We start from the raw sequence: 24,519 nt of genomic DNA on the forward strand, positions 1-24,519 counted from the left end.
TTCCTGGAAATTATAAACTCAAATGCTATGGAACAACTAGTCACCACTCCCACAAGAGGGGATAACATACTAGACCTGATCATTACCAACATGGGTACTCTATGCTCCATACCAGAAGTATATCCCTCATTGGTAAGATCAGACCATAAATTAATTTCACTGGATATCCACATCCCGACCCCACCCCAACCCAGAAAACCACAGTGAAAAACTTCTCAAAAGCGAACTTCTCACTTCTCAAAACCGAAGTGGAATCCTTCAAGGCCTCAGGGCCAGTGGAAACTACGGCCCAAACTGCAGAATCCTATATAAACGCATTCTACGGACATCTCCAGGAATGCATGGATCATGCTATCCCAAACAAAACCAAGACCCAATCATCCAAAGGCAGGTGTCCAGTCTGGTGGACCCCAGCCATAAATAAACTGTACAACAGAAGGAGGAAGCTACTACATGATAGAGCAAAATCCCTAATAGGGAAGGCAGCTCTGATCAGTGCTAGCAAAAAATTACGATCCCTCATAAAATCCTCCAAGGCCAGCTTTGAGAGAAAAATTGCACAGGACACTAAAGACAATCATAAGGCTTTTTTCAGTTATGTTAGGAACCTGGGATGCAACTCCCAGACTTGTTCTGGGCTGATTCTAAATGACAAAAAATACACTGAACCCACAGGCATTGCCAATATCCTGGCAGACAGGTTCAGTGCAAACTTCTCCCCCCCCTCCCCCCCAAAAGAGCAAGTATCTATCCCAGCAGAGGGCTGCCTCCCAAACATCTCTGATGCTCAGGTGAAGGCTGCCCTCTCCAAAGCAAAAAACACTGCTTCCATGGGACCAGATGGCGTCCCGGGTTGCGTCCTACATGAACTCCAAGAAGAACTAACCCCTCAAATAAAACAGCTGTACAATCTCAGCCTCACTACAGGATATGTGCCCACAGAATGGCGTACAGCAACGGTGGTCCCACTCCACAAAGGTGGAGCCTCTACGGACCCTGGAAACTATCGCCCCATAAGCCTGACTAGCCTAGTCTGCAAGGCTATGGAGAGGATCATCATGGAGCTCATAAACAAAGACATTGGGGACCTACAGACACTAGATCCTACCCAATTCGGCTTTGTCAAGGGCAGATCCTGCCTTTTGAACCTGGTTGACTTCTTTGAAACAGTCACCAAAGCCATAGATGAAGGGAAGGTAGTCCACACAGCCTATATGAACCTAGCAAAGGCATTTGACACAATACCCCACTCGGGCAACTTAGATAAGCTATCCAGCTTAAATATAAACCCCTATGTCACAAGATGGGTCGCAAACTGGCTCAAAGACAGAACCCACAGAGTGAGAGTTGCTGGTGCCATGTCAGACTCGAAACCGGTCACAAGTAGCATCCCACAAGGTTCTGTTCTGGGACCGCTCTTGTTCGGTATATACTTTTCCGAGGTACAGGCCAACATGGGAGGACTATGGCTTACCAAGTTCGCAGATGACTGCAAACTGGGCGCCATAATCGACTCTCCAGCTGACACAAACATCCTTTAAAAAGGTCTCACAGAGATGGATAACTGGTGCCAGAGCCATGGTCTAAAGCTAAATGCCAAAAAGTTTATAGTCATACCCTTTGGCAAAAAAGTACAGTTTTGTACCTACCATAAATGTAGATGTTTGAGTGCTAATACAGCTGCAGTCATAACAGATGGGTTCTCCTGTCGGCAGGCGGGTCCTCGGTCAGCCGAATTCCAAAGTCTAGGTCCGGCGTCGGTTGTCGTCGCTTCTTCCCTAACGTCAGTGCGCCAGGGGTATAAAAGAACCAGCCAACGCCATTTTCTTCAGTTTTTCTTGCCCCAGATGTCAGGTGCCCCCAGAAGGAAGGCAATACATAAATTTGTGTGATAAAGCAATGCAATATAATCAAAATACAGTAGTGCAAGCAAATACATCACGAATGAATACCCCAATCAGGTTGCATGAGGAGGTGCTAGCCAATAGGCCTGTCCCAAGAGGGGAAGGAGGGAGGGAAACCTGGACTGCAGCTGTATTAGCACTCGAACATCTACATTTATGGTAGGTACAAAACTGTACTATGTTCATCGTGCATACAGCTGCAGTCATAACAGATGGGTAGAATCCCAAAGCTAAGAAAGGGGTGGTAGGCACTAGGTGGAACTAGGAGGAGCCAGGATGCCCTGCAAGACTGCAGTGGCAAAGCCCGCTCTAGATTTGGAGTATAATGGAAGGTGGTAGTGCTTGGAGAAGGTATGCACAGAACTCCAAGTGGCTGCTTCCAAAATATCTTTGGTAGGAACTCCTCTGAGAAAAGCTGCAGAGGTAGCCGTGGCCCTTGTGGAGTGAGATCTGATGCCTGTAGGTACAGTTTTGCCATGAAAAGAATAACAAAAGCGTATGCAGTGGGCTATCCATTTTGAGATAGTCTGTTTGGAAATTGGCTTTCCTTGAGCTCCTATAGCATAGGACACAAAGAGCTGTTCTGATTTTCTGAAAGGCTTTGTTCTGTCCAAATAGTAACGCAGTTGTCTGTGGATGTCCAAGGAATGTAGTAATCTCTCTCCTTTGTTTTGAGGATTAGGATAAAAGGTGGGCAAGTGTATAGCCTGATTCAAAGCTACCCTGGATACCACTTTTGGCATAAAGGGCGGGTTAGTTCGTAAGGAAACTCTGCCCTGATGGAAGATGATGAAAGGCTGCACAGCCATGAGAGCTTGTAGTTCCGAAACCCTACAAGTTGAGGTAATAGCCAGAAGGAAAGCTGTTTTCCAGGACAAATATTGCAAATCTGATGAGGCAGCTGGCTCAAAAGGAGGCAAGGTCAGCTTTTCTAGAATGAAATTGAGATCCCAAGCAGGTATTGGTTGTTTCCTTGGGGGTTTTAGATTCTTAGCCCCTCTGAGGAACTGTCTTAAGAGGGGGTGAGAGAATAAGGGTGGATCAGTGTTGTATTCTGCAGAAATGGCCGAGGCATGGATTTTGATGGAGGAGAAAGAAAGTCCACTGCTTAGCAGCTCAGCTAGATACTGTAATATTTGAGGTAAATTCAGTTTTCTAGGATCCTGGCCCTTTTTTCCTTCCAGACACAAAACTGTTTCCATTTTGCGAAGTAAGCTTTTCTAGTAGACAGCCTTCTGGCCTCCAAAATGACATCCTGCACCTCCTTGGAGAGTAGGGTCTGTTGTGATGCTAAGGAATCTTCCATGAGGCTAGATTGAGTGTTTTTAGCTGACTGTGAAGAGTTTTGAAGCTGTGCTGAGTCAGAAGAAGAGGCATTAGAGGCAGGATCCATGGTGGGGAATGCGTCAGGCTCCTCAGGAGTGGGTACCAGTGTTGTCTTGGCCAGTCTGGAGCAATGAGAATCATCTTTGGTCTGGTTTTTAATAGAACTTTGGGCAGCAGAGGAAGAGGTGGAAAGGCATAAACTGTCATTGATGTCCAACTGAAAGAGAGAACGTCCACTCTCCAGGCCTTTGGATGAAAAATCCTTGAGCAGAATTTTGTCAATTGGTGATTTTTGTGGGAGGCAAAGAGATCTATGTCTGGCCTTCCCCATGCTTGAATTATCTCTGTAAAAACTTGAGGATTCAACTTCCATTCGTGTGGATCTGTCATATTTCTGCTTAGGTTGTCTGCCAGCGTGTTTTCCTTGCCTGGCAAATACTGTGCTTGAAGTTCGATTTGTAAGTCCAGGGCCATGTTCCAAAGTGACATGGCCAGTCTGCATAGGGGGTATGAATGGGTTCCTCCCTGTTTGTTTATGTACCACATTACTGTGGTGTTGCCCGTCCTTATCAATAGTTGACCTGGTTGCAGAAGGTCTTTGAAGGCTATAATAGCATTTATTACTGCTAGCATTTCCTTTTGATTGATGTGTAGGTGCTTTTCTTTTTGGGACCATTTGCCTTGAATGCACCAATCTGTCATGTGCGTCCCCCAGGCATAGTCCGAGGCGTCTGTTGTGATGACTTGATTTGCTTGAGGCTTGCTGAATGGGAGACCTGTGTTTGTTTGGCATGCTTGAGCCCACCACAGAAATTCCTTTTGAAGACATGGAATTAGTGGTATTATTGTTTCCAAACTGTGGCTGTGTTGAGACCATAGGTTTTTCAGGTACCATTGAAGTTTCCTCATATGCAGCTTTGCACATGGGATTAGTAAGATGCAAGATGCCATGAATCCCAGAGCCTGCAGGATTTTCCTTGCAGTCAGCCTGGTGCAATTTGCTAGTGTTCTGAAGTACTGAGTTAGTTGCCCCTGCTTCTCTGGCGTGAGGTAGGCCATCTGGGTGTTTGTGTCCAAGTTGGCACCCAGGAAAATTATTTTCCGAGAGGGTATTAGACTTGATTTCTTTTTGTTGACTGTGTATCCCAGAGAATTCAACAACATTATTACATAAGCCAGATGTTTCAGAAGAATGTGCTTGCTGTCCGCTTGGATCAGGCAGTCGTCCAAATAGGGGTATATTTGTATCCCTTGAAGTCTGCAGTAGGCAATTACTGATGCCAGGCATTTCGTGAATACACTGGGCGCAGTAGATAAGCCAAAGGGCAATGCAGAGAATTGATAATGGGTTGAACCTGCAAGAAATCTGAGGTATCTTCTGCAATTTTGTCTGATTGGGACATGCAGGTATGCCTCCTTGAGGTCCAATGTTACCAGCCAAGACTCCTTGCCCAGCATGGGAAGAAGCTGCTGTAGAGTGAGCATCTTGAATTTTGGTTTAGGATGGATAGGTCCAAAATAGGTCTCCAATCTTTTCCCTTCCTTGGTACCAGGAATAGTCTGGAATAAAAACCTTGACCTTGTTCGTGCGTAGGTACCTCTTGAATAGCTTTCATGTCTATGAGATCTGAAATTTGTCTTTGTGCCTCTGCCCTTTGATTGTGTGGCAGGTTTGGCATGCCTCTCATTTTTGGAAGGGTGTGAAAATGGAATCTGTAGCCTCTGTTTATAATGTCCAGGATCCATTTGTCTTTTGTGACAATATGCCAATTTTTTGAAAATAATGCCAGTTTTCCGCCTAATGGTGCTGCCATGAGTCGTGCTTGGCATGCAAAGGGGAAAGTCATTGGGCTTGCTTTCTGAATGGTTGCGAGTTATCCTCACCACCTCTTTGTGTAGGAGCTTGCCATTGTCTGCCTCTAAACGATCCTTGGGATTGCCCTCTGCCCCTCGGCCGCCTGTATCTACCTCTTTGGGGTCTGTCCGTGGCTGGAAAGGACAATTTTTGGAAGGCCAATTTCTACTGAAACGTGGGGGTTGTACCTGTAGAAAATCTTTCACTGTTTGCATTGATTTCGCCTTTTCCTCCATTTTCCTTAATACCTCCTCAGCATTAGCACCAAATAATACATCCTTTTGTAGAAGGGCATCTAGTAATTTAGCTTTGACATGATCTGGTAAGGTTTGTTCCTTGAGCCAGGCATGTCTACGTATGACTGATCCTGTAACAGCAGCTCTACATGAGGCCTCTAGAGCATCAAAACCAAATTGTAAGGTATGTTTACCCACTTGTTCTGCACTATGCATCAAATCCTGCAACTCCTTCAAGTCTGGTTGTTCAGGTTGTGACATTTTACTTCTCAATTGTGATAACAAAAACTGTTGGTACTTTAGCATATGGAACTCACAGTTTAATGCCCTCATGGTTAAGGTGGCCGAGGTATATACCTTTTTTCCCCACCTTTCTAAGGATCTGGAATCTCTCTCGGAAGGTAATGGATTTTTAGCAGTGGAGGACTTAATTCCCTTGGGGCCCTGTGAGATAGTTTCTGGGTCAGCAGCATGGCTTTTGTATAGAAATTGGTGTGAGTCAGGAACCCTGTAGTACCTGTCAGGCTTGACTGGAGCTGGAGGTAGAGAATCCGGGTTAAGGCAGGCCTCCGAGTACACATCATCTAGTATGTCCAAGACAGGAGGTATAGCTAGAGGCCTGTACTGAGGCAGCAAGAGAAATTCCCTAAGCCTTTTCTTGGAATCTGAATAATCTTGGCCTTCCCAGTGGAAGTGTTCCCTTAAGGTATGCAAAGTTTCCCCAAATGAGTAATCCTCTGGGGGGGATACAGAGGGAATGGACTCCTCTGCATCAGAGTCTTCAAAAGGGGAGTAAGAATGTTCCTGTTCATCAGAGTGCTCTGATATAATGGAGCCCTGATCAGAGGAGGGGGATTCTTCCTCCACTCTGAGCCTTTTGTCCGGGGGGGGGGTTGAGAACCCCTGATAAGAGTAATTAGATCCTCAGCCATCTTAAGCATCTGTTTTTTGGGCATGGGGCCTGGAGATGGGCCCTGTGTAGCTTGTCTCTTAGAATGCATGGCTGCTTTAGACTTAGTGAAAGCCTTGATGGAAAAAGAAGAGGAAGGTCTGAAGACACCTTGAGAGGAGGTAGACCTGTCCACATTTTGAAATTCACCGCCAAGAGTGGCTTCGGTATCTGTAGTCGGGGTGTGGGCCGAGGAGCCTGCGACCTCGGGCACAGGAGACACCGCCAATGTAGTGTCGTCGGTAGTCAGGGGCTGCGTAGGCGCCTCGCTGAGAACCGGTCCACGTGTAGTCGGCTTTGGCGTGGTGTTGGTAGAGGCCGCGGACCTCATGTGTCGGTCCTTATCTTTGCGTTTTTTAGACAAAACTGGAGTCGGAGTATCCGATGACATAATATAGTTACATTTTTTGCCAAAATAATGCTGGGCGAACTCCGCCCGACGCTTAATGGTGCGTTTGTTGAATGTAGCACAAAAACGACAGACCGAGACGTCGTGGTCTGGGCCTAAACAAGGAATACAGAGGGAATGGAAATCCTTATGTGGTATTTGCTTCCCACATGAAATACAATTATTAACTTTGTCTGACATCGGTCTGAGACAAGAAAAGTTTCCCCAACGGGGTACTTAGCTTTCAAGAAGACTTCGGTTGCAAAATTTTCGTAATTTCAGGAGCTGGCTGACCGGCACTTGCGAACTGCTTCTGCTTCGGGCACCGCGCGGCAAGAAAGACTGAAGAAAATGGCGTCGGCTGGTTCTTTTATACCCCTGGCGCACTGACGTCAGGGAAGAAGCGACGACAACCGACGCCGGACCTAGACTTTGGAATTCGGCCGACCGAGGACCCGCCTGACGGCAGGAGAACCCATCTGTTATGACTGCAGCTGTATGCACGATGAACATCAATGTGCCCACAAATTACCACATAGGCGGTAACCCATTAAGCACAGAGAAAGTAATTAGGGATCTGGGGACCCAAGTTGATAGCAATCTCTCCTTTGACAACCACATTGCCAAAGTGGTTAGAAAGACCTTCTACATAGCCCACCTCATCATGAAAGGATTCACATCTAGATCAAGAGAGGTAATTATGCCCCTTTATTCATCCCTCATCAGGCCTATCATAGAATATAATGCCCCTTTTGGGATGTACCTTATCCGACACCCGCAGCAATTAGAAAGACCCCAAAAGTATCTCACCGAGAAAATCAAGGGACTCAAGCAGATGCCATATGCTGCTCGGTTAAAAAAACTCCAGCTCTACTCAGTTGCATACCGCCTACTTTGAGGCGATCTATGCCTGACATATAAAGCTATGTCTAATCCAGAATTAATGGACATGCTCCACCTCAGTAAATCTAAATCCCTTAGAGCCACACGCTTGAGGGACTTGAACCTCAGCACAGAAATAAATAGAACTTGCTGGAGGGACAGATTCATAACCCAGAGGCTCTCTTTGCTCTGGAATAGAATTCCAATTCATGTTAGGCAGAGCCCCTCACTGAATCTCTTCAAGAAGAATCTTGATGAGTGGATGGGGGATCGTAGGTTTGTCCCGAGGATTACTTCCGTGTCACTATTAGACAGAGGCACAGTAAACTAAACCTTAAAAAGGGCACAGTATACTCAAATCAAGGGGTGGCGTAAGCCAAACAAAATCGGGCTAGGCTTGTAATTGCCCCAGGGCAGATAGCCTAGTATGAACCTATGAACCTAAGCTACAGTTCACTATATTCCTAACTGTATCTAAGAGAAATTGCTGTACCCTAGTTAACTTACTTCCAGTGCCAGGCAAGACAGATGTGATGAGTGGGTTTTCCAGCTGATGCTGTCAGGTCAAAGAAAAAATACAAAATGCACTATTTCTCTCCCAGAAAGTTCTTAAATTAATATCTCAAATATTGCTGCTGGGATACTTGCAGGATGCCATCACTTTTGTCATGTGACTATCCCAGGTGAAAACCCCCATTACTAGAAACTGCCATCATTTTGCATCTCCCTGTGAAAAATATATATCCCTCTGATCTATGCAGCTGCTGGAAGACATATAACAATAAAACACTTACAAGTCAATGCAAAAGGCTCCCTAGTCTTAGACATCCTCTCTTCTTGCTGCATTGAAACCACCTCTTTTATTACATGGTTATAAAACAATTTAATTTCAACTATTTTCCTGAAGTTTTGCAAGTTAACCTTCTATGTGCCCATTCCCACTATTAAAACATATACATTTACACAATTACAATAATTTATATACATTTCTGTTCTTTTCCAGTAAATACACTGTGGATTCATATTTTAACTCAGTACTGTACAAACCCTTTTCACACACACACTTCTGTACCAGTAGTTTTATATATACATAATATACAATTCTAATATATTTGTAACACAGGCATATGAATCATGTCCAGACAGCTGGGCTAGCAGCATCTCCTTTTGTTACATTTCTGTATAAATTATATTAATATTCACAAATGGCATATCATTATTAACAAAAATCCAGATAGCTGGGCTGGCAGTAACTCATTTTGTTACACAGGCAGTATTGGTTTTGTAGAGTTTTGCATGGATTTTGTGTGTCTTCAGTGTGTGAAGTTACTTGTTTATACTGAAAGAAACAGGATATGGGTTTACTCTTTCAGGTGTTTTATTTTTTTAATTTTATTTTAGGTTTTTCTTTAAACTATGTACAAATCTGGGTTTGGAGGAGTATTTGTAGGTGAGTTGAGGTGTTTTGAATCTGTGAGCAAGCACCTGCATGAGTGCGTGCACGTGTGTGTGTGTGTGTGTGTGTGTGTGTGTGTGTGTGTGGGGGGGGGTTGTGTTATGTCTGCAGTGTGTGATTTAATTTTTTTTATCAAGCATAGTGAATATGTTTGCTTCAGGGGACTTTTAGGATTGATAATGTTCCATATCTTTTGATAAATGACTGATGAGGTAGTAAGCATATAGATAAACTTCTGATGATGCAACAACGGTGTAGATAAAAAATTGATCAGATGTATTTTTTTTTAATTTGTTGATATACCATTCGTTGTAATCTCCCTGATCCCAACTCTCTGAATGCAGCAGCCCTAGAACAGTTTGACATGTGCTTTCTGTGCAATTATGTTACAGGAAGTGCAAAAGGTTTTGCATTATTACAGTTTGCTTCTCTTTTAGTATATAGTATAAGCATACAAGGTATTGGTGCAAAGCTCCCCCCATAGTGAAGTTTTAGTAGGGTTACCCACTCAAAACAGCTCTTTAAATGTTGTCACCAAAAAATTAAGCAGGTATGTTGTTTGACAAGTTTAGATAACTTAATTTGCTGTCAATAGGTTGTGTGTCAGCTTTTCATAGGTTATCCATTTATTCCACCTTTTACCTAGGATCTACCATAAAGGTGAAGAAGTAAATAAATACATACACATGCAAATATATTCCATTATAACTCAACACAATGTAGTCAGTTTCAGAACATTTTGGAACAGTGACTTACCGATTTTTCAAATGGGATTCAAGATCACATCTTTGCATAATGTCCTGACAATGGTCTGTAAAAGGGCAAACCACCAATAGCTTATCCAGTAGCTTATTCACCAAGATATTTGATTTTTTGCAGTGCTGAAGCATCACTGGTTTGCGATCTACTGGGCAGAAGTCTTTTTCAAGCAAGAGATTTGTAAGACAAAGAGTACAGTATGTGTGACCACAAGGAGTGTCCATTGGTTGGAGCAATGGTTGTAAGCAAATGTGGCAAATGATGTCATCATCTACTTCGTCTGGGTATGTGTACGAATGATTTTCATCTGGTACATGAGACTGGCCACAAGAAGCGCACAGGGTCTGCTTGTCAGGATCTGCCTCTTCCACAGACTCTCTCTGGTCCATATTCAGTCCAGTATGGTGCAATTTCTGTTCAGTGTCCTGTAATAATGGAAGATGAGTAGTGTTATGAGCAATTCAGAACCAGATAAACAAGTATGTGTAGCTTTGGTTAACATCAACTACAGGGCAACATACCTTTCAACTTTTTTGCTCAGGACACTCACTCAAGAATTCTGGACAAACAAAAAAACAAAAAATAAGGAAGGAAAAAGGGAAAAAGTAACTGTGTAACTGTATGTAAAACAATTTTTGTTCTTAAGTATTTGTATAGATCATTTCTTGATATAAATGATATAAATTGCATGTTGTATAGTAAAGCATTTTCAGTGTCCTTTAAATCAAATTTCACTGTTTACAAAGTTTTTTTGTTAGTTTTACTGTTAAGTAATTACTGGTATTTTTCACTGTTTTTAAGCCATCTGTTCTTATTGCTTTGTTTTTCCCACCAAGCACTGTTTAAATAACTGATCTGTTAATTGTTTAAAACATTATTTAGAGCCTCTTTGCTGATATTCTGCTGTTTAAAACATTATTTTAGTGTCTCACTGCTATTTTTCTGCTGCTTTAAACATTTTCTAGTGCTTCCTACTGAAACTACCGTAGCTAGTAGCTAGTAGGTGTAGCATAGTCCAGATATAGGCTTGCTGCTTCTGGAACTATTTGTAGTGGTTTGTTTGTTCTAAGCACATTTTCCAGGCCATCTTGGATTGGAAGGGGCCTATCTGCACTTTTGTGAGAGAATTGTGCTGATTGGGAGCTGTCTGGTAAAGGGAGGCCAGTCTAGGGCTTGAAATAAGCATCTACGTTGGTCCTTTTGAATCTTTTTAAAGTTTTTTTTTCAGATTTTTAGCTTCTAGTGTTTAAGCCCTGCTTTTGAGAAGAAACTCTGTTTGCACTTTGCACAGCACCGGGCACTGCCGTGCAGTTGTGAGCCAGAGCTGGACAGTTAAATTCAACAAATTTTCCTAAAACCCAGACAGAAATATCTATCCACTAAGCTCCTCTGTGATCAATTCTAAATAGCCACCCATAGTGACAACAGTCTTCAACCTAGCATTATGGACAGTTGGACTACCCTTGTTTCTCTTGCGACCCTTGTCGACTTGGGTTTTTTGAAGCAGTGTAGCAACTGCCTCATGTACACAGACAACCCTCTGCTAATAACACACTCTAGTAGAGAGTGCAAGAGATGCATTTACACCAAGAATCTAGAATCCATGCTCTCTCTCTCTCACTCAAAATGGTAATACGGAGAAGGTTGTCAACTCGTCCACCATTACATATACTCATAGTAGCACTACTCATACACAAACCATTACTCATACACATAGTATGCATCAAACATGTAAATCCACATATGCAGAGGTTCTCTCAAAAAGCATACTGAAACACCAGAGAACTCTAAAACACAAGACTGCTACAAACACCATCCCCACAGCACACACGACACATAGCAATACCAGAATCTCACCCACCAAGCCAGTAAGGCATAACATTCAAAAAACAAATTTTCTTGTCTCTGGAGACTCAATAGGGAGACACGTGGATGTCCCACTCACCATGGTAGACAAGGAAAAAGTCATGGTCAGCTGCTTGTCTGGTGCCAGGATATGTCAGATCACACATGCACTTAGGTCTCTCAGCAACAAGTACCATTATGAAAATTGAAACTCGAACCACAAAAAAGTACAAAACACACAAAAAAAATGAAGACTCTCAAAAGTAAAGTGCAGAAAAACTTTACTGGTGTCTCCTGGTACCGCGGCTAAAAAGCCTTCAAGGGATAAATTGTTAAACCAACAGTACATTATTTATACTGAATCACATGATATTAACCAATTATACACATTGCACAAACCCTTTCCATTTAAAGTGACTTTGAACCATTAAAAGTGACTTTGAACCATTAAAAATGCTTGTGAACGCACTTCCCAGCCTTACATTCTTTACACACCATGTTGACTATAATTTAAAGTTAGTACATATTTATGTTTATATTTAACTACATGCTTCAAATCGGACAACCCCTGTGAAAACAAAATAAAATCTAATTTGCTTTATCAACATCACTTTCACATATTAATACTCACCTCCTGGTTAAGACCTGAAGGAAGTATTGTAATTAATGATGAATCTGGTTTCCAAGGCTAACAACTTTCTATAGTGAGTTTCCCCATGTTGATGTGAAGGCATAGCCAACAGACTGAAGAATAAAGAAGAATCTGAGCCTGCATGATTTGAACAGAAATGATGTGCCACTGGACTATCCAATCTCCTATGTCTGATGTCCCCCATATGCTCCAAAATGCATGTTTTAACTTGTCTCTTAGTTTGTCCAATATACCATTTTTTAGGTGAACAATCACAACCCAAGATATAAACAACTCCACTCGATTGACAAGAAAACCTCTGGGTAACCTTATAAATTCTGTCATTAATGCTACAACCATGTAACTTTCTAACTTTTGGGCATACCTTACACCTATGACAGGGATAACACCTGACTATCTATTTTGTCCAGCTTGCTATTCAATAACTGTTTCAAATTCATGCACCTTTTATATGAAAAATTATATGGTCCAAAATACACCCTTAGTAGATTCATCTTGCATCACTAAGGGCCACAATTTCCTGACTAACCTAGCCAAAAGATGTGAAAAAGGGGAAAATTTACTAACAAAATACATTTTTCTAGTTCCTTCATCTAAGCATTGCTCTTCATGTCTCCTTCTTACTCCTTTACCAGCTCCTTGTCGAATTTCCAATACCCTACTCTCTGTCCTTACCAACAAATCAGGGGAATAACCATCTTTAAGGCAGCCTGTTTCTCACTTTTAAAAATTCTTGACCTATCCTTTCCTTATCCGATGTATTACTAAAAATGCGTTTATACTCCCCATAAGGCAAAGAATTCAAGAAGTGGGAGGGATGTATACTTGAGGCTAATAAAAAGTTATTAGCGACAGTTTCGTTATGATAAGGTCTAAATTGCACCACCTTATCTTGACTCACATATAACTCTAAATCCAAAAACTGCATTACCTCTCTATTGGTTTTGTACGTAAAAGAAATACCAAAATCATTACTTTCCAGTTCAGCCATGTAAGCTTCAAACTGTTCCACTACATTATTATTGAAAAAACAGTATGACTCTGTGATAGTTCATGTTGGTGTGAATGACCTGAGATGTACCTCACTGGATTACATGAAGAGAGAAATGGTTGAGCTCTCTGGGTATGTATCCCAGGCAGGTATGTCCCTAGCCTTGAGCAGCAAACTACCCTAATCTGGAATGATGCCACAGTATAAACAAAAAATGATTGATTTCAATAACTGGCACAGTGTTTGATGCCATTCAAAGGGGATCCAATTCCTGTCAGACTGGGAAGCCTTGGTCGACAAAGCTTGCTGCTTTGCCAGAGATGGTTTGCACCTGGTACCTCTAGGCTTTCAACTGTTGGCAAAGGCTGTTGCCTCCTCCATAGTGCCTTTTTAAGCAAGATCTCGAAAACAACATTACTGACGTGAAATTAACCAATCAGAACAAAATAAGGGTCATGCTGCTAAATCCTAGGAGCTTAAACCAAAAACTGCACTCCCTGGAAGCACTTCTATCACTAGTAGAAGTAAATGTCTGTGCAGTCACAGAAACATGGTTTAAGGCCTCAGAGACTACACCAGCCTTGCAAGGCTGCAATGCCTTCCACGCCTTTAGACTGCAAATGAAAGTGTGAAAACCAAAGGAGGCGGTGTTTCAATCTATATTACAGATAAATTCACCTCCCATCTAGTTAGACCGGATAACTCCATGGAGTTACTCCAGGTCCAAGTTACAGTGGGTAAGACCCCCATTCAATTCATAGCCAGTTATAGACCCCCCCCATGGGTCACAACGCCCATGAAGCCTACTTGACCCAACTGGTGACAATCCAAATTTTACTGAACACACTTCTTATGGGGGATTTCAATTATCTCACCATCAACTGGGAAATCTACACTAGCCCTAACTCGCTACCTCAAAAGTTCCTTGACTTTGTTAATTAAAATGCCCTGGAACAAATTGTCCATACCCCGACAAGGGTCTGGGTCTGGTCCTCACCAACATATAAAACAGATGCACTACCGCAACTGTTGGGTCCTCATTAGATAAAAGTGACCACAAATCAGTCACCTACAAGACGGTACTAACACCAGTTCTCACAAAGCATGAAATCAGACTAAAAAACTTCACCAAGGCAAACTATACTCTCCTAGGTGAAGTTATAAACGCATTCCAAACCCCACCCCAAGCTGAAAGTGGTAACTAAGTGGAAACTTACATTAAAGCCCTGTACAATCACTTGCATAAGTGTATAAACTCGACCATATCAGAAAGAATCTAAGCTAGAGCCCCACGTAAAAACAAGCTGCCATGGTGGACATCCAGCATCAACAAACCTTACAATAAACACAAAAAGTTGCTGTCCAAGAAAACAAATGCAAGGCCCCAACAATGGAAAAGCACCCTCCTCGGCCTCAACAGGCAAATAAGACAACTTGTCAAATCCTCCAAGGACTACTTTGAGAGAAATGCAGCAAGTATAACCAAGGATAATCATAAGGCCTTTTACAGCCATGTATGTAGCTTAAAAGGTAAGACCCAAGCAGGTGCAGCACTAGTGGCCAACTCTGTCACACACACACACACACACACACACTGACCCCACAGACATAGCAAACCTGCTAGTGGATAGATTTGTAGAAAATTTCACTCCCTTATCACCTCCTAACTTACAACAAACCTTTCCCCATACCCCTCCACCCTACATATCTGAAGAGCATGCCCACAAAGCCTTGTCCAAGGCAAAAAATACATACTCTATGGGATAGATGACATCTCAGGCTGTCTTCTAAATGAGTTAAAACATGAACTAGCATCACCACTAAGTACCCTTTTTAATCATAGCCTAATCACAGGCTTTTTTCCTGTGGAATAGAGAACAGCAGCAGTTATTCCCCTCCACAAAGGTGGCCTAGCAAAAGACCCATAAGCCTGACCAGCCTCATTTGTAAGGCCATGGAACATATCATTATGGACCTCATAAATAAAGACTTAGGTGACCTACAAACCCTGAATTCTATCCAATTCAGCTTCATGAAGTGCCGATCCTGCGTGTTAAATCTGGTGGATTTCTTTGAAAATGTGACCAAGGCCATTAACGAGGCCAAATCTGTGTACACAGCATACCTTGACCTGGTAAAGGCTTTCAACACAATCCCACATTCAGGCATTACTGACAAATTTAGAAAACTGCATTTAAACCCCATTGTTGTAAGATGGGTTGCCAACTGGCTCACAAACTGGACACACACTATCAAAGTGGGTGACTCCAAGAATTATGTAGCTGTGGAACCACCAATAAGTGCCTCGCCACTCGTAGTGTAAAAACGGGTTTATTGTAGTAAAAAATAAACTAGATGCAGTTAAAAACAACAAATGTAAAAAATCAGTTAAGTGCTTTCACCCAATGGAATTGGGCTTCATCAGAACTGAACGCCATATCCAAATACTGGCTTAAATGCCTTCTTTGGCGCCAAAAAAATTCAAAATCATTTAAAGAAACAGTTCTGCATTTACATTAACAGCGCTGTGCTGTTATAACTACTGATCTATAAATAACATAAACTATACCTATACATTAATATACAATTCTCTATAATTAATATAATACATACAAATATTTAAATACATCAACTTCCCATAATTGTACTATGTACTTCTCTTATGTCATCTCATAAAAACCTCCATATAACAACCTTAACATCAAAAAAATACATACTACCTATCATTTCCCTAAATATTAAAATTAATGATATTATTAATTTAAAAATGTCTACAGTATCTTTAACTGATCAAGTATTCTATTCTACACAACTTATGTCTTAAACTGTACCTAGTGCTACTGAAAACGTAATAATTTTATTGTCACGTAATTACCCTAATAATAATAACTGGGATTAATTCATATATTGTTATCAAAATGATAATAGTAAAGGTTTGACTGGTATAAATTCATTAAGTCCAGGTGGGGTGGTGGCATCTAAAAATATTTGCCACCGTACTTCCTTATAACTTAATAAACTTAATGACAAGTGAAGGCAAAAATGAATGTAATACTTTTTTTGATGAGTGTGGGTGTAATTATATGTGCATGCTTATAAAATTTAATGATGAGAAACTCAGTAAATTAATACAAGAAGCGGAAAAATTAAATACTAAGATAATCAATGATTTATTATTCCCAGAATGGGAGAAATTGTATAACAAACAATATCAGGTAGCAGACAAATGGATTATTAATATATGTGATAGAAAGTTTAAAAAGATACAAAGAGATAGGGAGCAATATAATAAAGGTACAGCTTATATGTGGCCAGGGTCAAATAAGAAAAATGTACAGGGGAATGAGAGTAAGAATCAGGATGAAAGGAATATAAAGGAGAGGTCATATCATTATAGGAGACATGATTTTCAGAGAGACACAGCAGAAACTGGCCAACCTTATCAGAACAGAAAGCAGTGGAATCAGAATTACACAAAAACAAGAAACAATCAGAAGTATTGGAGGTAGAACAACCTGAAGCTCCTACTTTAGTCACTTATGATGTAGGAAAATATATAGTGACTATAGGGAATGTACACACGTACAATAATTTCAACATATATAATTATTCTAACATCACAATAGGACGTACACTTTTTAACTTATTAGCTAAGGGCATGAAATACATTCCTAATCCTAAATTTGATTTAGTTGATTGGATTATTGACTTTAAGAAGTATATAAGGAAAGTCAATTTAGCAGTATTATTCAAGGATCAACCACAATATGGTACCTATACAACCCAAATAGGATACAAATCAGTGGAACAGTTAAAGAAAGCCAGCTCCTTTATTCCACCTAGTCATCCTTCTGTTGAAATGTATGAGAAGATACTGTTAAGGGAAACATATCAAGAAAATAACAACTTTAGAGAAATTACCAATATAAGGAATTTGACCCAGGAGGAAGAGACAATACTGAATAATATAAAAAAAGATCACAACATTAGAGTTATGAAACCTGATAAAGGCGGTGGAGTTGTCCTTTATGACAGTATTCAATATATTAAAAAGATCTATGATATCTTGTATTATTCAGGAAATTATGAAATGAAATCATTAAATGAGCTTAATATAGCTTATCAGAGAATTGATTCATATATAGAGGAATATTTAATTGATGGGCGAATTTCCAGAGAAGTATATGATTTTTTTTAAAGGTGAAATTTCCCAAAGTAGCCACTTTAGTTGGCATACCAACAGTACATAAGGACGTTAATGATCCACCGTTTAGACCGATAGTCTCAGGGAGTAAAACTAAAACATTTCCACTGGGTAGATATATAGATACAAAGTTAAAATTTATTTATAGTGTAATGCCACATATGGTGAAAGATTCTTGGGTATTCTTGAGTAAATATCCCATCAATGCATGGAAAGAGGAATCATATTTGTAACTATTGATGTAATAGATTTATTTTCGTGTATACCAAAACAAGAAGGCTTGGAAGCCTTTAATAATAGTATTATTAAATACACCAACTTTGAATGGGATGAAATATGTTTATTAGTAGAAATGATGTCCATTGTTCTGGACAATAACTTCATATATTTCGAAGGAGAGTACTTTAAACAGACTAGGGGGTGGCCATGGGGGCAGCTTGTGCCCCCATTTATGCCAACCTAGTCATGCTCTATTGGGAGGATACTCACTTATTCCCCAGTAAATATTTTCAATATGTCAAACATTATTCCAGATTTCTGGATGACATATATATATATGTACTGTGGGATGGTGATTTGGATACATTACAAACATTTGTTAAATTTCTCAACACCAGCAGTGAGTACTTGAAATTCACTTATTCTCACAGTTATAAAGGGGTGGCTTACTTGGACACATACATTTACCATCATGAGGGCACACTTAAATGTAAGATACATTGGAAAAGTACTTTTTCAAATAACTATTTGGAATACACCAGTTGTCACCCTCAAAAAGTAAAACACATCGTGTTTAAAGGACAGTGTGTACGAGCAGCATGGATGACATCAAATTATGAAAATATGATGGAAGAAATGAAGTTTATAACGGATTTATTTCAACAAAGAGGTTATTCTAAACAAATGATGGATAATACATTTAAATATGTCACTCAGGAGTGGAATTTAAAGTATAAACCATTATTAGGAGCAGGTATAGAAGTGGGAAAGAATAGTGTAGATAGGCACGTAGTAAGCGGACATCCATACAACAATTCTTTGACAATTCCTTTCCAAAGGTCCTGTGTTATTCAATATAATATGGTGGTTAACAATATTAAAAAGATAATGCACAAATATTGGTATGTAATAGCAAAAAATTACTAATTTAGAAAAAAATTTGGGGAACAAACCCAATTTCATATATAAAATGGGACAGAACATCAAACAAATAGTAAAACAAAGGTATAGAAAATTAAAGAAAGACAAGAAAGTTTTTAATACCCGAGGTAAGAAATGTGGAGCTTGCAACCAATGTAGGTACATGCTAGATGAGAATAAAATACTTTTGGAGAATGGACACAGGTCTTTGGTAAGATTTAAATTAGGTAATTGCAATACCAAAATGGTGATATACTTGGCTAAATGTAATACATGCCCTAGTTTTTATGTAGGAAAGACTGGGAGAAGTTTCAAGAAGAGAATTTATGACCACACATATAGCATTAGAGCTAAAGATAAAACAAATGCATTATATAGGCATATAGAAATGGAAGGAGATGAACATCAGTTTAAATTTGCCATATTAGACAGCATTAATACTGATCCCAGGGGTGGTGATAACAAAAGTTTATTAAGTTATAAGGAAGTATGGTGACAAATATTTTTAGATGCCACCACCCCACCTGGACTTAATGAATTTATACCAGTCAAACCTTTACTATTATCATTTTGATAACAATATATGAATTAATCCCAGTTATTATTATTAGGGTAATTACATGACAATAAAATTATTACATTTTCAGTAGCACTAGGTACAGTTTAAGACATAAGTTGTGCAGAATAGAATACTTGATCAGTTAAAGATAGTGTAAACATTTTTAAATTAATAATATCATTAATTTTAATATTTAGGGAAATGATAGGTAGTATGTATTTTTTTTTACTTTAAGGTTGTTATATGGAGGTTTTTATGAGATGACACCAGAGAAGTACATAGTACAATTATGGGAAGTAGATGTATTTAAATATTTGTATGGATTATATTAATTATAGAGAATTGTATATTAATGTATAGGTATAGTTTATGTTATTTATAGATCAGTAGTTATAACAGCACAGCGCTGTTAATATAAATGCAGAACTGTTTCTTTAAATGATTTTGAATTTTTTTGGCGCCAAAGAAGGCATTTAAGCCAGTATTTGGATATGGCGTTCAGTTCTGATAAAGCCCAATTCCATTGGGTGAAAGCGCTTAACTGATGTTTACATTTGTTGTTTTTAACTGCATCTAGTTTGTTTTTTACTACAATAAACCCGGTTTTACACTACGGCGAGGCACTTATTGGTGGTTCCACAGCTACATAATTCTTGGCGTTTGTCTTGCTATTGGGAATTATTCAAAAGTGGGTGATTCCACATCAACCAGCAGACCGGTTACCAGTGGGGTGCCACAGGGGTCAGTGGTGGGCCCACTACTGTTTGGTATATACTTCTCAGAGTTTCAAGTTAAAACTAAGGGTTGTGGCTGACCAAGTTTGCGGACAGCTGCAAACTTGGTGCAATCATTGAATTCCCAAATGATGTCAGTATACTCCAGGAGGGTCTCACACAGACTAACGACTGCTGTATTATTTACTGTCTCAAACTGAATGCAAAGAAATGCATCATCATTCCCTTTGGCACAAACAATGTCCCCTCATGCTATCAAATCAACAACAATACCCTAAGTACCCATGAAGTGATAAGGGACCTGGGATCATAAACTGACTGTGACCTTAACTTTGACCACCATGTGTCTACTGTAGTAAGGAAAGTTTTCTGCATGGCGCACCTGATTAGTAAAGGCATTGCCTTGAGAACAAAAGAAGTTATAACCCCAATGTAGTCTGCACTTATCCAGCCCATAACTGAGTATAACACCCCATTTGACATGTACCATATTAAGCCCCTGCAGCACTTAGTGAGGCCTCAGAGGTTTCTAACAAAGAAGATCAAGGGGCTCCAGAATATGCCTTACAAAGACTGACTAATGTTCCTGTCCCTAAATTCCATATCATATAGTCTTTTTAGGGGAGACTTATGCCTGGCCTACAAAGCAATCCAAGACCCAAACTGTTAGAAAAATGTGTATTTGAATATATGAAAAATGCTAGTTTAAAAGCAAAGTAGTATATAATGCATTTTATTCTATTAATCATATAACAAAAAGGATTAATTCATGTGTAAATGTAAGTAGTTTTAAAACTGCAGTGTGGCTTGAAGCAAGCTGATCTCTGACCCTGGCAGATGCTAGCTTAGCAAGTTTTAATGTTTATGCTTTTCACAAGTGATTATCTGCTGGATCAGGAAATTAAATGTGTGAAATAATGAAATCTTCTGCTCTTTCCTGCTGGGATGATTTGGCCTTGTATATGTGTTACTAAGATAGCATGCAGCTGGTGGGAAAGTGTAACAGTGAACAAAGATGTGTATTAGAAGATTGAATCTGCTATTGTATTCGAACTGATGTGAAACCTTGAAGAAGTAACTTTACAGAAAGACATTATGTCTGACCAGGTGGATAGCAAGGCCGTATTGTTACCAGAGGAAAACTTTTTTTTAAAATATACAGCATCGGCAGTTTTTATGAATAGAGGACTGTAAGCTAAAGTGATGTAGATGACCTGTGACATACCACGTCAGTAAGGTGGGCACAACTTGAATGTAAAGACTATAAAGACTTTGAACTTCCTGTTTCATGTTAGACAAAATTCTGTACTTGTACGTTTTTTGCCTCCTGGTGTACACTAGTAAACTTTTGAACCTGAACCTCCTGTGTATTGAATTCTTAATTTTATTTAACACAAACCTAATGAATTTGTTGCATATCTGTAAATCAAATGGAACTAGGGCTACCCACTCCAAGGATCTAAATATGGCCTGTGACTTAAATAGAACATGGAGGGACAGATTTATCTCCCAGCAACTGCTGCATCTTTGGAACAGGCTACTAATTCATGTGAAACAGAGCACTTTTTTGACAATATTCAAGAGGAACCTAGAAGAGTGGATGGGTCACCATAAATTGTTACCAGGGATAGAGCCCATAACCCTGCTAGACATGGGCAGTCATCACTTAATGCAATCTTTGGTATTCATTTGCATTTCTATGTTATTACATTGGGATGAAACTGCTAGGCTTAAAGTGACTTCCAGGGCAATAGCCTAGTAATCTTCTATGATCCTATGATATATTATAAATGTACTTGTTTCTTTTTTTGTTTTTAACAATGTAGGTATTACAATGTGAAAAGAGAAAAAAGACTGGACAAAATCATGTTTAAGTCAATACTCTTGACATACAATATAATAATCTTGGGCAAGTATGGTGGGACATTGAGTGTAAAAGTGCACTGATTATAACATACATCAAAAAGTCAAAGTGAACTTTACTGTCATTCAGACTGCACAACAGTGTAACTGAATGAAATTGTGTTACTTCAAACTCAATGTGCATACAACATATATTGATATTAATACAATAACACATATAGATAAAACAGTGGAAACAGGACCACCACAATGAAAGTATGTATATCAAATAAAATAAACTTTAATAAAACAAGCGCTTTCACGTGTTCAAATACACGCTTCTTCAGGTTTGACTAAAAACACTTCACAAATGCTTATATATACAACCCTCAAATCACAAACTGACATAATTAGCATATTAATCAAAATCAATTAAACAATTAGTTAATCAAAGCAAGATGTAAAAACACTGTATATTTAACAAAGCTTTGTGCATCACAAAGACATCAAAAAAGACATCATAAAACCTTAGTAAGCTGCATCAGGACGATATAAAAATATATTAACATCTAAAAAATCAAATGTTTATAAACTACACTATAAATATGTGGAGAAAAAATGTACATACACATATATGGAATATAAACATAAAACAAAATAACACATATAATAAAACTAATCCAACAATGACAACAGCAAGACATTTATGCAGTGCAGTAACAAGTTCAATGACATGCACCAAGACTATTCCACTTACATGTCTTCATCAGTACCCAAAATATTGCACAAATAATATATTGCACAGATCAGAATCAAGCAGATTTCAAATTTCATGGAATGCTAACTTGGCATATATATTGGACTGAAATATTTCCTTTTTGTTGCATAGGTGAATATTTGGATTAATGCCCTTGGCTTAATCTAATGACAATTTTTGTGTAAGTAAGTAATTTTTTAAATTAAAAAAAAAATAATTTTTGTGGTATCCCCAAAGTCTCAAAACAACCCACTAAACAAGTGTAGTGGGTCCAAAACAAAACAGTGTAAGAAACTTCTCTGTATGGAATATTTTCAGTCCATATATCTCTAGTTAATCACTGTATATTAATCAGCTCAGACAAAAGTAGTAGAAGTAGCGAACTTAAACTCATCCTAATTAAAAAAAAAATAATAAAAAATATATAATTGTACAGAATTACTAAGTATTCAAATGTAATCCAAGCAAGGCAGGCAGACTGTTTCCAGTTGAAAATCCTTAAGTATACAGACAAGCGATCCAAGTAAAACAAAAATAGAGTAATAGTTTCCTCACAAGCTTTCTAAATATATATATATATATATATATATATATATATACTTGCTTTATATATATATATATATATATATATATATATATATATATATATATATACACACACACACACTATATATATATATATATATATATATATATATATATACACACACACACACACACACACACACACACACACACACACACACACTTTTAGCAGGCAAGAGAATGGTTTATTGTGCTGTAAAACAAAGTGTTATTGGTACACATGTTAAATTCACATCCCTTCCCCCATCGGTGTGACATTCGAGCTGATCCTGCCCTACTGTCATAATAATATAACCCTTATGTACTTTAAATAAAATTTATAATGATGTGGTACCTATTATTTAACCAGATTATTAAGTAGATTATTAAGTCTGTGATTTTATCCAAGACAATATACTACATGGCTGGAAATATCTCAACCTTAGTCCATTTGGCAATCAAAAAATATATATATAAAATATATACATATACACTTTGCATATAAAAATCAATTGTAAAAATCGTATTCTATTTTCATAACCTATTGTTAACAAAGATCGCTTTCGTCCTTCTAGACTTCTTCAGGTCTGTTACAAGAACCATAAAAAATATCTATAAAATATATATATAATTGTATAATTAGTATTGCTATTACACATCATTTTGAATAAAGTGGAAAAATAAGAGACCATAATGCAATGAATAGTTTTCTTTAAACAGATAAATGTCCGGTGCCAGTTGAGAAGACTGCAGCTGAGAGTAGCTATACATTTTGTTCTTGTTGTCATGGAAGCAAGCTGACAAAAGGTGAAAGTAATAAATCAAGAGGTCTGGATATTGTTTACTGGGAAAAAAAGTGCAATTAAAAGGTACAAGGGCAAGCAGCTCAGTAAAAAAACAAAGTTTGAAATTATTGAAAGTCAATAAATGATAACAGCTTTTCTGATAACTAAATACTTTAATCCATTTACTAGAACCATGTATAATTTAGTTTTATTTAAAGATAACAAGTGCACTTTCTCTTAAGGCTAAAAGTTTATGTTTTCTGAAAGAATATACATTGTTTTTTCACATCTAGTACAGGAATATAGATAACACAAGAACCGACAGCAATTAGTGTAGGTAGGAGCACAGGCTGTAACATGCACCTTAGCATAGATAACCTTAATTTTAGGTTAATCAGTACCTGTGGTATAGCAGTCCATTTGGGACAATTGCTCCTATCAGGAGGGTTAAAACATCACTATTTGAAGATGTACATAATTTTGTGTGTTTGTTTTAAGTTAATAGGTTCTTGGGGTGTTTGGAGAGGATTTTCATTAAAACAAAAAGTCTTGCAAAATGTGTCATAGTTTCAAATGAAGATGACAAGAAACAACTGCATAAAAACTCAACCTCCCAAACATGAGTGGGTGCATCTAATGCAATAGTTGGAAACAGAAATTTAAAAAAATCTGTCATATATAATAGGTGGAT

At 38.7% G+C, this 24,519-nt stretch overlaps 1 protein-coding gene across 1 annotated transcript in view; it reads right to left on the bottom strand.

Moving 5' to 3' along the window:
• LNX1 (ligand of numb-protein X 1) overlaps positions 1-24,519 on the bottom strand; it is a 1,086,042-nt gene that overhangs the window by 863,053 nt on the left and 198,470 nt on the right. The window contains exon 2 of the mRNA XM_044061422.1: positions 9,753-10,180. Coding sequence (XP_043917357.1) covers positions 9,753-10,144 — 392 coding nt within the window. The 5' untranslated portion in view covers positions 10,145-10,180. The remainder of the gene's footprint in view (positions 1-9,752; positions 10,181-24,519) is intronic.

This window comes from Protopterus annectens, chromosome 2.part0 (assembly GCF_019279795.1).
Source record: "Protopterus annectens isolate FY-2018-M chromosome 2.part0, PAN1.0, whole genome shotgun sequence".
Classification (NCBI taxonomy): domain Eukaryota; kingdom Metazoa; phylum Chordata; order Ceratodontiformes; family Protopteridae; genus Protopterus; species Protopterus annectens.